The sequence below is a fragment of the Choloepus didactylus genome, chromosome 19 (genome assembly GCF_015220235.1).
Source record: "Choloepus didactylus isolate mChoDid1 chromosome 19, mChoDid1.pri, whole genome shotgun sequence".
In the NCBI taxonomy this organism is placed as follows: Eukaryota; Metazoa; Chordata; class Mammalia; order Pilosa; family Megalonychidae; genus Choloepus; species Choloepus didactylus.
Window position 1 is genome coordinate 48,882,540 of NC_051325.1, and position 15,594 is coordinate 48,898,133.

General features: G+C 40.3%; 1 protein-coding gene across 5 annotated transcripts in view; it reads left to right on the forward strand.

The window, feature by feature from the left end:
• STK4 (serine/threonine kinase 4) overlaps window positions 1-15,594 on the forward strand; it is a 200,179-nt gene that overhangs the window by 125,206 nt on the left and 59,379 nt on the right. The window contains exon 11 of one of the 5 annotated variants that reach the window (XM_037812427.1): window positions 10,218-14,347. The exons of the other annotated variants lie outside the window; for them this stretch is intronic. Within the exon in view, the coding sequence (XP_037668355.1) occupies window positions 10,218-10,376 (159 nt within the window). The 3' untranslated portion in view covers window positions 10,377-14,347. Of the gene's footprint in view, window positions 1-10,217; window positions 14,348-15,594 lie in introns of those variants that run through there. 5 annotated transcript variants of the gene reach the window in all.

Here is a 15,594-nt window from a genome sequence, read left to right on the forward strand (position 1 = left end):
GAGAAGGCTCGGTGTGTGTGTTGTGTGTCCTGCACCATATTGCAAGCTCATCCAGCTCAGTTCTCACAGCAACAGCAGCTACTATTTCTGTTGATTACTTATTTCCTAAAAAAGGATGTCAGGTGGTAGTGCCCAATATTTTCTGTGTGCACAGATACTATGTTTTATATTTTACTAATACCTCTATATCTCACATCATCCCTATAGGGTAAATACTGTTGTCTTCAATGAAATAGATGAGGAAACTGAGACACATATTAGGTGACTCACCCAGGGACATCCAGCTACCAAGGGCAGAGCTCTCATGGGAACCCAGGACCATCTGACTCAAAGCCAGTGCTCTTGGCCCTAAATTCAGCTGCTTCCCTGAAAGATACTGTCCTTTATATTCATTTAGCCCAACACTATTCCTGACCTAGTATAGCTGTCAGTAATGTTAATTGATTTGGTTTTAGTCATCTTCATTCAGTAACCTCAGATTGAGTCCTCAGATTGAAACTCAGCAGCAGCAGTGCCATGCATGTAGTAGGCACTCAGCATTTTTATACAAGGAAAGGCAGTGAAAAGGCAGCACCATCCGTTTTACAGATGAGGCAACTGAATCTAGAGGTGACATAACTTGCCTGAGGTCACCCAGCACAGCCAGTGGTGGCTTTTTTTAATGAGAGTACTGTGCTAAATTCATAACTCATCCAGGCTTCACACATTTTTCACTAACAGTGCCCCATTTCCAGAAACCTTTTTAGTGATGGGTATAAACTGTTCTGGCTACTTGCTGTATCACTTTGGGTATGGTGAAACTAAAAAAAAAAAAAGGGCAGGAAATGATAGCTTATCCAAAGAAACAAGATAAAAATCCAGAAACCATCAATGAAGAAGACCAGACTTTGGAAATATTGAACAAAGACTTTTAAAAAAATAATCCTCAGTATGCTCAAGGATGTAAAGGAAAACAAAAAGAAAGAACTAAAGAATTTCAGGAAATCAACAATTAAACAGTATAAGAATCTCAATAAAGGGATAGAAATTTTAAAAAGGAACCAAACAAATACTGGAGTTGAAGACCACAATAATTGAAGTGAAAAATTTCTTAGAAAGTTTCCATAGCAGATTGGAGCTGGCAGAAGAAAGAATCCATGAATTTGAACACAAGACAGTTGAGATGATTCAGGCTGAGGAGCAAAAAGAAAAAGGAATTTTAAAAAGTGGGCAAAGGGCCCTGCCCTGATCAAAATGGCCAATTGAGATGCTTCAAGGCTCTGTTCTCCTACAGAAGCTTTGAATAACCAGCAAGAACTGTCAGAAACTTCATTCTCAGGGCTCCAGAAACAGAGGATTGCAGCAGTGGGGTAAACACCAAATCAAGAAAAAGGCTTCTTAAAAGTGGCAGAGTCTCGTGGCACCCTGGCTTGTCCTTCCCCAACTCGCACTGACTTAACGCGAAGCTGACAAGCATTCCTAGTGCAGATCCCTGGTTCCAGTTCCAGAGGGAGCAGAGTGGCCCTTGTGCACATGCTGGGAGCATCTGTGTCTGGCCTAGTCTGTTTAATACTGGCCTGAGGGACTTGCTGTCCCAGAACTTGCCCTTGCATCTCAGAGACCACAGTAACAAAAATTAAAAATGTTTGTGGAGTTGAAGACCACAGTAACAAAAACTAAAAATTTCCTGGTGGGGTTCAACAGCAGAATGGAGCTGGCAGAAGAAAAAAATCAGAGAACTTGAAGATAAGACAGTTGAAATCATTCAGTCTGAGGAAGAGAAAGAAGAAAGAATGAAGAAAAGTGAACAGAGCTTGAGGAACATGTGGGATACTATCAAGTATGCCAGTATATGCATGTGAGGGTCCCAGAAGGAGAAGAAAGAGAGAAAGGGGTAGAGAGAATATTCTAGAAAATAATAGTTTGAAACTTCCCAAATTTAGTGAAAGACTTGAATATATACATCCATGACATTCAAAACTCCAAATAGGATAAACCCATATATACCCATACTGCAGCATATTCTAATCGGACGGTCGAATGCCAAAGACAAAGAGAATCCTGAAAGCTGCAAGAGAGAAGCAACGTGTCACATACAGTGGAGCCCCAATAAGATTAAGAAAGAATGAAATCACAACGATGATAGTGGAGATAAATTAAGTAGAGAGTAAAAAAAAGAAAAATAGTCAACAAACCGAAAAGTTGGTTCTTTGAAAAGATTGATAAAATTGATTTTTAACTAGAGTGACACAGAAAAGAATAGAGAGTATACAAACAACTAAAATCAGAAATGAAACGGAGGACATTACCACCAACCCCACATAAATAGATAAGGGTTATAAGAGGATACTATGAACAATTGTGCATGAACATTAGATAACCTAATTGAAATGTGCAAACTCCCATAAACACAAAACTGTCTACACCAACTCAAGAAGAAATGGAAGATCTCAATAGACCAATGATGAGTAAAGAGATAAAATTAGTAATCAAATACCTCCAAAGAAAGAAAAACCCAGGACTGGATGGCGTTACTGGTGAATTTTACCGAACATTCCAAAAAGAATTAACACCAATCCTATTCAAGCTCTTCAAAAAAACTGAAGAAGAGGGAACTCTTCCTAATTCATTCTGTGAGGGCAACATCACCCCAATACTAAAGCCGGATTAAGATACAACAAGAAAATTACAGACCAATATCCCTAATGAATATATTTGCAAAACTCCTCATGAAAATACTAGCAAACTGAATTTAACAGCACATTAAAAGAATTATACACCATAATCAAGGGGGACTTATCCAAGATATGCAAGTGTGGTTCGACATTTTATACACCATAATCAAGGGGGACTTATCCAAGATATGCAAGTATGGTTCGACGTAAGAAAATCAATTAACATCATATGCCACATTACAAAACAAAGGGAAAAAACCTGTCATTATCTCAATGGACACAGGAAAGGCATTTGACAAATTCTAGCATCCCTTGATAAAAACACTTAGAAAACTAGGAAGAGAAGGAAACTTCCCCAGCCTGATAGTGGGGGGTTTATCCTTGATATGCAAGGGTGGTTCTACATCAGCAGATCAGTTAATGCAATACACCAGATTAACAGTGCCAAGTCCACTCAGTGGGAAGAGAATAGTCTCTTCAGCAAATGGTGCTGAGAAAATTGGATATCCATATGAAAAGAGGATCCCTACCTCACACCATATAGAAAGTTAACTGAATATGGATCAAAGACCTAAATATAAGAACCAAAACTACAAAATTCCTAGAAGGAAGCATAGGGAAGCATCTGCAGGACCATTAGGCAAGGGTTTCTTAGACATTACACCGAAAGTATGAGCAATAAAAGAAAAAATAGATTAATGGGACTTCATCAGAATTTAAAACCTTTGTGCATCAGAGGACTTTATCTTGAAAGTAAAAAGACAGCCTAGAGAATGGGAGAAAATATTTGGAAACCACGTATCCGATAAGGGCTTAATATCCAGAATATATAAAGAAATACTACAATTCAACAACAAAAAAGACAAACAACCCAATTTAAAAATGAGCTATAGTTAATAGTATAATTATAATAATATTGTTTCATTACTTGTAACAAATGTACCACATTAATGAAAAGTGTTAATAATAGGGAAAACTATGTGTGAGGGGGTTATATGAGAAGTCATATTTTCTGCATGATTTTTCTATAAACCTGCAACTTCTATAATTAAAAATAAAGTAAAAAATAATAACCACAAGGTGCCATGATTATTTTGGAGGAAATGGACTAGGGGCTGAGATAGAGAATAATGGAGAGGGTGACCTTTCTACATCAGATGGTCCCAGAAAGCTTAGTCACCTTATCTGAAGAGTTGACATCTGAGCTAAGACCTAAATGATAAGGAAGAACTGGGGTTGTGCCATCCAGGCAGAAAGATTATTAACTGTATAGGCCTTTGATGCTGAAAACATGTACCCCATTTGAGGATCTAAAATAAAGTGTGGTAAAGGGGAGAGTGGTGGGTAATGAACTTGGAGGGGAAGGTACGCCCAGAGATGTAGAACTTTATGGTCCTTGGTGAGTTTTTTGGATTTTACTGTAAGTGCAGTAGGAAACATAAGGGTGGCATGATCTGATTCATTTATATATTTTAATTATGCTTGTTGCTATGAAATGACAGGGGCCTGGACTAAGGGGTTGGAGGTGGAGAAGGAAAAAAAGTGGTTGAAATTGAGTTGTTCTGGTACTTCAGAGATTAGATCGATAGACTGCTGAAGGATTAGATGTGGGCATGGGGATGGTGTGGGAAAGGAAGAATGAAGGATGATTTTGAACACTTGGAAGAATGGAGGTACTATTCCTAAAATAGGGAAAGACTGGGAAGAGGCTCAGGGATAAGGCAGAGATGGGAATAAAGAGGTTTGTCTTAGACGTGTTAAGTTGCAGATTTCCATGGGTTAATCAGGGCCCAAAATATCCAATAGGATCTGATCTGGATATGTGAGCTTGGAGTTCAGAGATTTCTGGGCTAGAGAAATCTTTTTCTCTGGGCTAGAGAAATTTCTGTGGGTGTCACATTATATAGAGGGTGTTTAAATACAAGGAAATGGACAAGATACTAAATGGTGGGCTTATTTTCCTTACCTAGTGAAAATATCTCAGGCTCATTTGAGAATTTGCCCCTTGAGGATGCTAGCCATAGCCAAACTGTAGAACCACAGTTATTTTACCACGAGATCGCCATTTGAAATTTATTTATACCACCAAGGATCAGGAAGGTGAAATGCTACACTTGGCGCCATAAAACCATCCTCTGAGCTTGTTTTTTCAGAAAAATCCATATCTGGATGGTGTGACCTCAGCAGTGACTGAGTGGCTGTGTTCTGATAGGTCAGGTGTAATTTAAGCCCCAAAGACTTTAGAGCAAGTAAATTAGTCTGAAGGTGGCTGAGATGAAGCAAGGGTGCTTATTGTTGTCCCCAGATCAGAATCTAGGGCAGCAGAGCTGCATAGAAATTGCAAGTCTGGAAGAAGCTTTGACCAGAGACTGGAAGCAGTTATTTTGTGAGAATTTTGCTAAAATGAAAACAAAAAGAAGACGTAGAATCATGCTTTTCAAAATTGAGGGTTTTTAAGAAACCTCTGAATAGCTTAATTAAAATGCAAATCCTGTGTCTTACCTGCCAGATAGTTTAAGTAATTCTGGGTTGGGGATCAAGAATTTGTATTTTTAACAAGAGATTCTGATGCATAGATCATACGTTGAGAAACATTGAATTGCGATCGACCTCTGAAATCGTCTAGGCAGCCCCCTTTTCCAAATGGGGAACTAAGGCCTAGGGAGAAGGGACTTATCCAAAGTTGCAGACAAAGTTGGAAAGCTAGTGCAGTTCCTGTAATTTAAATTTCTTCATTTGCATTTTTGCTTTTCATCCTAACGAATGGATAAAAAACAAGTTTCCCCTAACAGCCTATTTGGGGGCTCCCCATGTTCAGACTCCATGCAGACTAGCCCCTCTATTAGCACTGTTTTTCTGCAAAAGGGGACAGGTAATTATTTGCTTGACATAATTCACTTCTCCCTCCATGGCTACCACCCAAGTCTAAGGTTACCACAATTTCTCACCTGGATTCTTGCAATGTCCTTGTAAGTACACTTCCTGCTTTCTTTGTCCCCATTCAATTTATTTTCCACATAGCAGCCAGAGATGTCTCTCCTTTGCTTAAAACCCTCCAATGGCTTATTTTTTCACTCTGAGTAAAAGCCAAGTTCTTAAACTAAAAGACGGCAAGATGACATTATCTGCCACCTCTCTTTGTTCTCTTCACTCTTTACACACCTTCTTACGATTTATCAAATATGTTAAGCATTGTTGGGCCTTAGGAACTTGCATTTGCTGTTTCCTCTGCATGGCACTTTCCCCAAATACCCACATGGCTTCTTAATTTCTTTGGGTCTGTGTTCAAATGTCAGCTAATCTGAGAGGCCTTCCTTGACCATTTTATGTAAAGTAGTATCCCTTGTGCCAATACACTGTATCTTCCTTTCCTTGCTTTTCTGTCATAGTATCCCCTCCTCCACTTTTACTATTACATATTTGCTTATTATCTGTCAAACCCTCCATGTACCCCAGCCCACTGAGAATGTAAGTTCCAGAAGAGGAAGGGCTTGGATTGGTTCACTGCTATGTCCCCAGCACGTGAACAGTGTCTGGTCCTAGTAAACACTCTATATTTGTTGATGAATGAATGAGTGAATTCCAGTCTTGGATTTTTGAAGCCTCTCCCTGTCTTCCTGTTCTCCTGACTCTTCAGACACATGGTGACAATTTCCCAAGTATGGGGAGCTAGTAGCTAACATTTATTGAATACTTATTCAGTGCCAGATACATTGCTTAGAGCTTTACATGCATTATCTAGTTTGATCCTCATGATACTAGGAGGTAAGTAGTATTATTCTTATTTTACTGATGAGGAACTGAAGCAACAAGAGACTAACTTGCTAATATACTTTGCTAATATGGGGTATGACTGCGTCTGGCATTCAAGCAGCCTGACTCTAACCTTGTGTTCTTAGCCACAAAGTTTGGGTGGCAGGAGCTTCTGTGAGGTTTTAGACTAACTGCTGTAGATTGGGTAGACCCAGACAGGTGAGCAAAAGAAGAGTGAAGAGGCCATAGCAATGATGGCCAAAGGGAGAAAGAATTTTGAAAACATCCTTCATATTTTTAAACTGACATCTAGAAGCTTCCATCATAAATTCAAATAGTTGCAAAGGATATAAATTCTGGCAAGTTGTAGACACTTTCATTTTAAAAATAAAACCAAGTCACTTACAAGATATCCAACAGAATCTACATATCATAACAACTGAATAACCATCATGATAAATTTTTTTAAAATGCATGAATGACCTCTTTAACAATATGAAATTCCATATTGTTCTTTTATCACTCTTATATTTAAATTCTACTTTTCCCATGAAATGCTCTCCAACTGTAGTACTTTTATGTTTGAAAAACTTTTTGATCATTTTTCTGCAATACAAATATGTATGTATTAAACTAAATTAAAAAAAAAAAGTTTCCCCAATTCTCTGCTCCCCTTCCTTCACTCTTTTTTATTTTTTTTTCATAGCATGTATCACCTTCTAATGTAAGGATAATTTACTGATTTATAGTGTTTATTATTATTTTTCCATCTGTCCCCACTAAAATGTAATTTTTACAAGGGCAACAATTTTTTTTTTCACTGAAGTATCCATGTGCTTCAAACACATAGTAGATGTTCAATAAATATTTGATAAATCAATGGATGGATGGATGGATGGATGAAAAGTATTTTGTTAAAACTATCAATAAGTTAATAGGCGTTGCGGTGAAAGTGCCAGCCCTTGGGCATTGTTAGCAAGAGATAGAGTAGATTTCCTTTTTCACTTGTTTGATTCTAGCTTGGGTCCGAGGTTACAGGAACAGCTCGTTTGTGAAAGATTAGAGACTCTTCGATAATATTAATAGTAACAATCCTGTTAATAACAGCAACATAATAACCATGACAACTGCCATTTATGTAATGCTTACTGTCTGCCAGACAGCATACTATGTAAAGCCCCAAGCCAAGAACTTCACACTATTCTCTCTTGTAATCCTCAGTAAAGCCCAAGTATAAAGAAACAAATAGTCTATGTTCTAGATGAGGAAGTGGAGGCTCAAAGCGGTGAAGTTACTTGTCTAGAGTTTCATAGCTAGTACAAATCTAAGATCTGTGAACCCAGAGATTTAAGTTCTTAACCTCCCATTTCCAGAAACACTCAGTAATGGGTTTGGGGTGTTCTCTCTTTGGAGAAGGAATTTAAAAGCTAAAGACTAGGAAAGTGTCACTCGTTGGGGTGTCCCTGGGGTTGTAAGACTACAGGCTGGAAAGAAAGAGGCATTTTTTTTTCAGCCCAACTTTCCAGTATTTTTCCCCAAGTCTCAAGTCTTTCCATTCTCACATTACAAAGAACCTTTCTCATTTCGAACTGTCAGATTTTTCTCACTTCTCAAGCATCCTCCCTGAAGTGAGCCAAGGAAAATTCCTGAGGTGCCAGGTCAATAAACCATTTCCAGGGAGGCCACTGCAGCACTTGACACTTATTTACACCCCATTCCCTAAAAGGAATGGTGGACAGAAAGAGTCTCCTTCACCCACCTTTCTCTGCCACTTCCTTTTTGAGGCCTCAGAAAAGGATTGAGGGAGGTGATGATTTTATAAATGTGAACACAAGAGATCTCTTTTAAGACTTGGGTGAGCCTTTGAGTTCTTGAAACACTGTATTTATTACACTGGCTCTCATTTCACAAAAGAAAGTATCACCACCTGCTGTGAATAAGGCAGGCATTGGTTCCCACCCCTGCCAGCCAGGACAGCCTTGCTCTGCTTCAGTAAATACTCCACACATACAAAAGTGATGAAGCCTCTTCCCAACAGCCGCAGGCACAGGTTGAGCACAAGTGTGCTCCTGGGCTTTGGTGAAGAGAGAGGGTATAACACCCACTGCCATCTTTAAAGCACACAGTGTACCATGCACCGCACTAAGAACCTTATAGCCATGATCTCATTTAATTCTTGGAATAAGTTTGATGAGCTATTGCTTTCCCACTTCTGTCGATGAGGAAGGCCTGGAGAAAATAGTAATCTGCCAGAGTCTCATAGCATCTGCAAGAGGCAGTGCCTGTTTTAAGCACAGGTTGACCTAGTTCCAAAACCTGTGCTTTGCTCTTTTGCTCTTCTGCTGTGCTGGTTAAGAGTGTGTACTCTGGAACCACAACATCTATGTTTGAATCTTGTCTCTGCCGCTTACTTAGCTGTGAGACTTTGGGCAAGTTACTGAACCACCTTTTCCTTGGCTTCTTCATCTGTAACATGTGGTTGATAATGTACTCAAATTATAGGGTTGTTGTGAGGATTAAATGAATCAGTGTATGTAAAGCATTTAGTGGTTGGCAACTAAAAAGCACTAATATAATGCTAGCTATTATTATTAATTGATATATCTATCAAGTCCTATTTTTTTCTCTGGATAATGAAAACTTAATCTCAGAAGTTTCAGGATTTCTCCAGGACTCTCCCCCATCTCAGTTTGCATCTGTATTCCCAGGAGGCTTATGTATATAATCCATATAAAGTGCTTAGAGTGGTACCTGGTATATAATCAACACCCTGTAAATGTTACATTGGGGTGTGAAAAGGTGGGGGTGGAGGGAGCATCTGATCCTCACTCAGCATCCAGTCACCCTGGGGAACAGAGAGCCACTGTCTAGATGCTCATCCCATGAGTAGGACAATGACTAGGAGGCAACCATTATTTTGCATACACCAAATTACTGTTATTTTTATTCCCTGTTGCGGTTTGCTAATGCTGCCGTTATGCAAAATGCCAGAGATGGATTGGCTTTTATAAAGGGGTTTATTTGGCTACAGATTTACAGTTCTATAGCCATAAAAGTATCCAAACTAAGGCATGAACAAGAGGATACCTTCACTGAAGAAAGGTTGATGGTGTCTGGAACACCTCTGTCAGCTGGGAAGGCATGTGGCTGGTGTCTGCTGGGCCTGGGTTGTTTTTCACCTCCTCTCTCAGCTCCTGTGCATCCTTAGCTTAGCATCTCCAAACATCCTTTTGTCCACAACTCCAGGCATCTCTGAGCATCTCTTTCAGCTCCCAAGCTTCTCTCCAAAAGTGTCTCTCAGCTACTCCGAGCTCCTTCTGTCTGTGAGCTCTCTTACATGACTCCAGTGATTTAATTAAGACCCACTCTGAATGAGCGGGATCCACATCTCCCTGGAAATAATTTAATCAACATTTCCACCCTAATCAACAGACTAATCAGTATGTCCCCACAAGATTGTATTAAAGAATATGGCTTTTGGGGGGATATAATATATCCAAACTGGCACATGCCCTAACAATGAATCCGTATTTAATTAATTTAAAAGATGGGGAGGTAAAAGTATGTATTATTCACTAAGTTCCTGATCAGGGTACAATAAATCAAAGAGATTAGCACTTTGACTTCTTCCAAGGACAGATCATCTCATTTGAGATGCCATTCATTTGACTGGATTGTCACCCCCACCTTTGTTCTGAGCAGTCGTCTTCTCTCTCACCTCCCCGTGTGTCCCTAGGAAGACTGGACTTCTCTGTCATTCTGCCGCTGACCTAGGTCTTGTTGTGAGTGTTCTTTCCATTTATCTTCCAGCTTAAGAGTTGGACAGTGGAAGACCTTCAGAAGAGGCTGCTGGCCCTTGACCCCATGATGGAGCAGGAGATAGAAGAGATCCGACAGAAGTACCAGTCCAAGCGGCAGCCAATCCTCGATGCCATTGAAGCTAAGAAGCGGCGGCAACAAAACTTCTGAGCAAGCCCAGGCTGGGAGGGCCCCCAACTCCACACAGGCCTTCAGTGAATTCTGTGGATTACTCGCCATTCAAGTTTGTTAGCCAGCAGTTCTGCTCTGTCATTTCTCCACAGCACCTTTGTGAACTCAGGAATGTGCGCCAGAGGGAAGGGCTACTGACAGCGTGTCATCTTGATATGTGCATTTAAAGTGGTCAGGTATATTATTTCAAAGGATATATATTGGCGCTTTTAAACTCAGAGTTTTAAACCCCAGGAACACAGACTCCCAGTTGAATGATAGCTGGGAAAGTTTTATGTTATCTTTGTTTTTCCTCTCCCAATACCTTTCAATTGTTCTTTCTGGAAGACTTTTAAAAATATATAAATATACATATATATATATATATATATATATATAAATTATAAATAGATTCCCCACTCAGTGTGGAGGCATCTCTGTACAGGTACAGTTTTAAACAGTTTGCCTCTTTTCTGAAAGATTACGGTACTGTGGAACATGAAGGCAGAGGGCACTGGAGGCTGTTGGGGTCACTAGAATCCCAGGAACCAACCTTACCCTTTGCAGGATTACATTAAAAATTAACTTTGCGGCCAGTTCTTTAGCCAAGGTTTCAGCCTTTATATAGATCATCACTGGCTTCTGAAGCCACTGGTGAGGTCCAAGCGACCCTGGCTGTTTGTGTTTACTCTGAGTCCCAGGAGAAGCCTGGCGCCCTTTTTGCAAATTGGCCTTTGCTGTTTCAGTGTCTGTCATCTATCTCCACTCTCCCAACTGCCTAAAGTCACAGCACAGATCCCGCCTAGTGCCTTAAGAGGAGACGTGATCCAGTGAGGGGACAGGCCTACCAGGACCTCTCAGCATACATGGGGCTCTGGTCAGTCCACAAAAGGGAAAGGGTTTCAGAGCTCTTATTGTTCACGTGATGATCACAAACTTGGCGTTTTGCTCCACATTCCTTATAGAGAAGGGTAGAGGGCATTGCTTTTGTGAGCCTCATTCAAATATGTGACTATTCTCTTGTACCTTTTACTGCAAAGGGATCTGGAAAGGAAAAATGAAAATCAGACCAAGATTTGTTCTCCAGGAGGATCAATCCAGACATGTAGAATGCCAGAGACAGAAATGATCACAGAGATCATGTGGTCCTACCTCCTCATTGTCTAGATGGGAAAACTGAGGCTTAGAGAGGGGAAGTGATGTGGCCAAAATCACAGAGCATGTTAGAGTAAGAACTGGTACCAGAACTTGGGACTCCTCATCCCTGGACCACTGAACCAAGCAGCCCTTTCTCCAAGGGAAGAGACTTGTGCCAGTTTGGGTTCACCTGTCCCAAGGGACTCCACTAACTGAAACTTGCTCTTGCCTTGCCTTTTCAGTGGGTGACCTGGCTATGAAAAGATTCCCAATGGGACCCCGATTGTTCAGTTTGGTTTCAATGAGTCCACGAGCTCTGCAGCGTCTGCCGGATAGCAGACCAGCCTCTGCTCAGGCAGACTAGGGCCTGAAGCAGATCACAGGGCTTTGCAAAAGATAGCACAGAGCCATCCTTCTGCACCTTTGGCTCAAGACCACTTGGCATTTAGTCACGCAGCAAAGAGCAGACAGTTGGGAAAAGCAAATGTCCTTTTATTTAATTTATTTTCTAATACCTCTTCCCTTCAGATAGGGGAGCCACAACTGGTTTGCACCTAAGAATGCTGTAATTTGACTCCATAATTGCTTTTGCTCCATAAACCTGTGGATCAATGGGAAGGCTGAGAATGTTCTTCTGTGGCCAGATTCTGTTCTTTGCATTTAAAGCAAGTTTTTAAAAATGCAAGAGGCAGTTACTGGTCTGCAGGGCTTGGCTGCAGCTGAGTGGCAGATACAAAGAAGAGAGGACAATTTGAGGATCCTGCTAGAATAATAAATGGCAGCTAGCATTCATCAACCGTCTGTTACATGCCAGGCTGAGCTAGGTAGGCTCTCTTTACATGTGTCAGCTCCAAACTTCACAATAAGCCTGTGAATTAAGTACTTTACCTCTGTTTCATAGATGAAGAAACAGATTCAGAGAGAAAAAGATTTTTTCTCAAGGTAATGTAGCCAGTACATGTTGGAATCAAGATTCACAGCATCATCATATGGGACCATTATTTACAGGGAAAAGAAAAGTCACAAGTCGGTTTAAAATGAAGTGACCACCTTTTCTTGCACAGACTAAATAATACTACCTAGCATTTTTGGGTTGGGAAACAGCTGAATTAGTAGTCAAGTCTAACAGCCAAGTGAGTTTTAAAAATCAAAGTTTCCAGTGGTCATCTCTCACTCCATCTGCTATGCTAATTAACAGTCTGCCTCAGTCTCTTTCTCTTTTAAACAAAGGACTTTGCAGTTGGCCAAAAAGGAGGGGAATGCCTGTTTTCTCCCATTCTAGGCGAGATCCAAGTAAAGAAAGGTTCGATTCTTCCTCTAAAATGTTCTTGGGTCGTGAACTTTGATCTGGAGTTTATTTTGTTTCACGTATGTGTGCACTCAACCTGCTGGTCCAACAAAGTGGATTGTTCACCACTCTGGCTAGACAGAGCCCTTTGGCCAGAAGCCAATTTGTTTTGGATCAGATAAATTTCCTGACAAAGGTGTATTTATTTTCTAGTGACAGAAAGGCAGAGGAGCAAGTCCTAGTCATTTTTCCCTTGAATACTAAATTCAAGGTATATCAGCTTGCTTTTATTGAGGCCTGAGCTTCAGTCATTGCTTGAGCACTGTGATTCAAGCTTCCAGAGAATTTTGAGACTCTCACATATTCTCTGCTTCCAAGAAACAATGGCCCGTATATAATTGTGTTATTAAAAAATCTCAAATTCTCTAAGAATATCTTACTTGACTCTTTGTAATTTCAAAGCATAGTTCTGTCTGTCGCCTCTGACCTTTTCCCCAACCACCAATTGGATGAATGAATGTTTAGATGGCTGGATGGCTGGCTAGATAGATAGAAAAAAATAAAAAGTCTGAAGCAGTTTAAGAACTATAGCCTTAACTCCTTGAGGTTGTAGTTTCTGATCCAGGAAACATTTATTTAGCACCTACCATATGTCAGAAATTTATTGTACCATTTAATACTTAGTAGTTCTTACCAATATCATTAATGAGAGAGGTGACATAACGATAGATCTTACAGATATTAAAGGTTAATAGACTATTTTAAACAACTATATGCTAATAAATTCAACAACTTAAATTAAAAGGAGAGATTCCTTGAAAGGTTCAAACTACCAAAGTTCACTCAAGAAGAAATAGATAACTTGAATAGTCCTATTTCTATTAAAACTTAATAGCTCTGGGAGATGTAGGTATTGTCCTCATTTTACAGATGAATTTAAGAGAGGTGAAGTCTGTTGCTCAAGGTCACACAGCTAGAATATGGCAGAGACAGGGTTCAAATCCAGGTCTTCTGATTCCTACTCCAGTGCCCTTTCTAGCATACCATGTTGCCTCTAAAGATCGCAGCTCCTTATTTACTGGAAAATTGTTCCTGCCCAGTCCATCCCCCAAATCCATCCTTTCTTAAGCACTATGTTTGTGTTTTTATCGGGATTATATTGATTATCTTTGCAATCATGTTCTTGTTTATTTTTGGAAAAAAATCTCTTCTACCAGCTTGCACTTGGGACAACTTGGGGGAAAAAAAAGCTTAAATGCTGTCACTGATGTACAACTTAAAAATGTGAAGTTTGTAGCTTTAACTTTTTGTAATAAAAACTAGTAACACTGGCTGAAGTGCTGACTTGAAATGCTATTTTGTAAGGTTTAGATGTATATAATCTATTGAGGTCAGCAGTTTGTATATGTAGCTTCCTTCATTACCTTTTTTTAAAAAAATCTGAGATGTTTCCTTTGTGCTTTTACATTAGAATTGTTGTTCTCCATCCTTCCTCCTCCTCGCACCTTTTCACCTTTGTTTTAAATAAACTGTCCTTTGGAATACAGTCTATCCCTTTTTTTAACAACTGAGATCCTCCATGTACATCCCGGATACTGGTATGGTCAACCTGCATGACACCGACTCTGTGGTGTGTTCATTTTAGGATCTAAAGGGGGTGAGGCAGGTAGATAAGGAAGGGAGGAAATTTTTGTTGGGCACCTACCGTGTGCCAGATAACTGAGCTAGGTGCCAGAGATATAAAGATGGACCAGACACAGTTCTTGCAGGCCCTTCTGGGGGCATCAGTCAAGGATAAGTATATTGTAACATCGTAAAGACTGTAATAGGAGGAAGTACAGGACCTGTGGACACATAGAGGAGGGAGTGACAACCAGTTCTGCTGGGATCTCCAAGGAAGCTTTTCTGGAGGAGGTAGTATATCCAGACACTTAATCAGGAAGGGTTGGCCAGGTGGATAAAGGGTGGGAAGTGAGGAGAGAAGGCTGCCTGTACAAAGCATCCGATTTTGAGAGCCTGGGTGTAGGATTAAGTCCTCCATTCCCATCTGCTGTTGGGTGGAGCCAGGCCAGGCCAGGTACAGCCCAGCATTCAGAGAGGAGCAGCAGGGTCCTGCCCTTTTATGGCCCATCTTTATCAAGGAATGATTCCTCAGTCTGACCTTGGGTTCCTTTAGTCTTAGAAGGTAACTCCACAGCACAGAGAGAGCCGAGTTAAACTAAAAATTATAGGTCTTGAGTCAAACTGCTATGCAGTGTTTAATATACTAGTTCCACAGTCTGCAGATGTATCATACTATTCTGAAAGCTTTTCTGGGAGTGGGATTGATGAGTGTGTGTCTCTTATTGCCTAATTTACTTGCCTTCTTGAAATAGTGTAACTTCCTGACTGTTGCCAGCATTGATGACAGATGTTCCTAGATGGTCAGACTGAGAACCTATTGCCAGAAGAAGGAGGAAGGGACGGAGGTAGCAAATTCACATTTACTAAGCACTTAATATATGCCAGGCACAATGCAGAGCCTTTGAAATCAATCACCTCATTTTATTCTCACAAAGACTCTGAGATGTATAGATACTTGATTCTTGGAGAGTGCAGAACTGCCTACCAGGAGATGTTTTGGAAATGTGTTAGAGTGGTTTTAGTTGTGACAACGAAAGTAGTTAACAGTATAAGTAGCTAACGGTGGAGGCAGAGGTGCTAGGTGGCCTACAAGGCATTTGGGGACAGTCCTACACAAAAATAAATTGTCCTGCCTCTGGCACAACATTCAGATGTCCCACTGGAACAGTT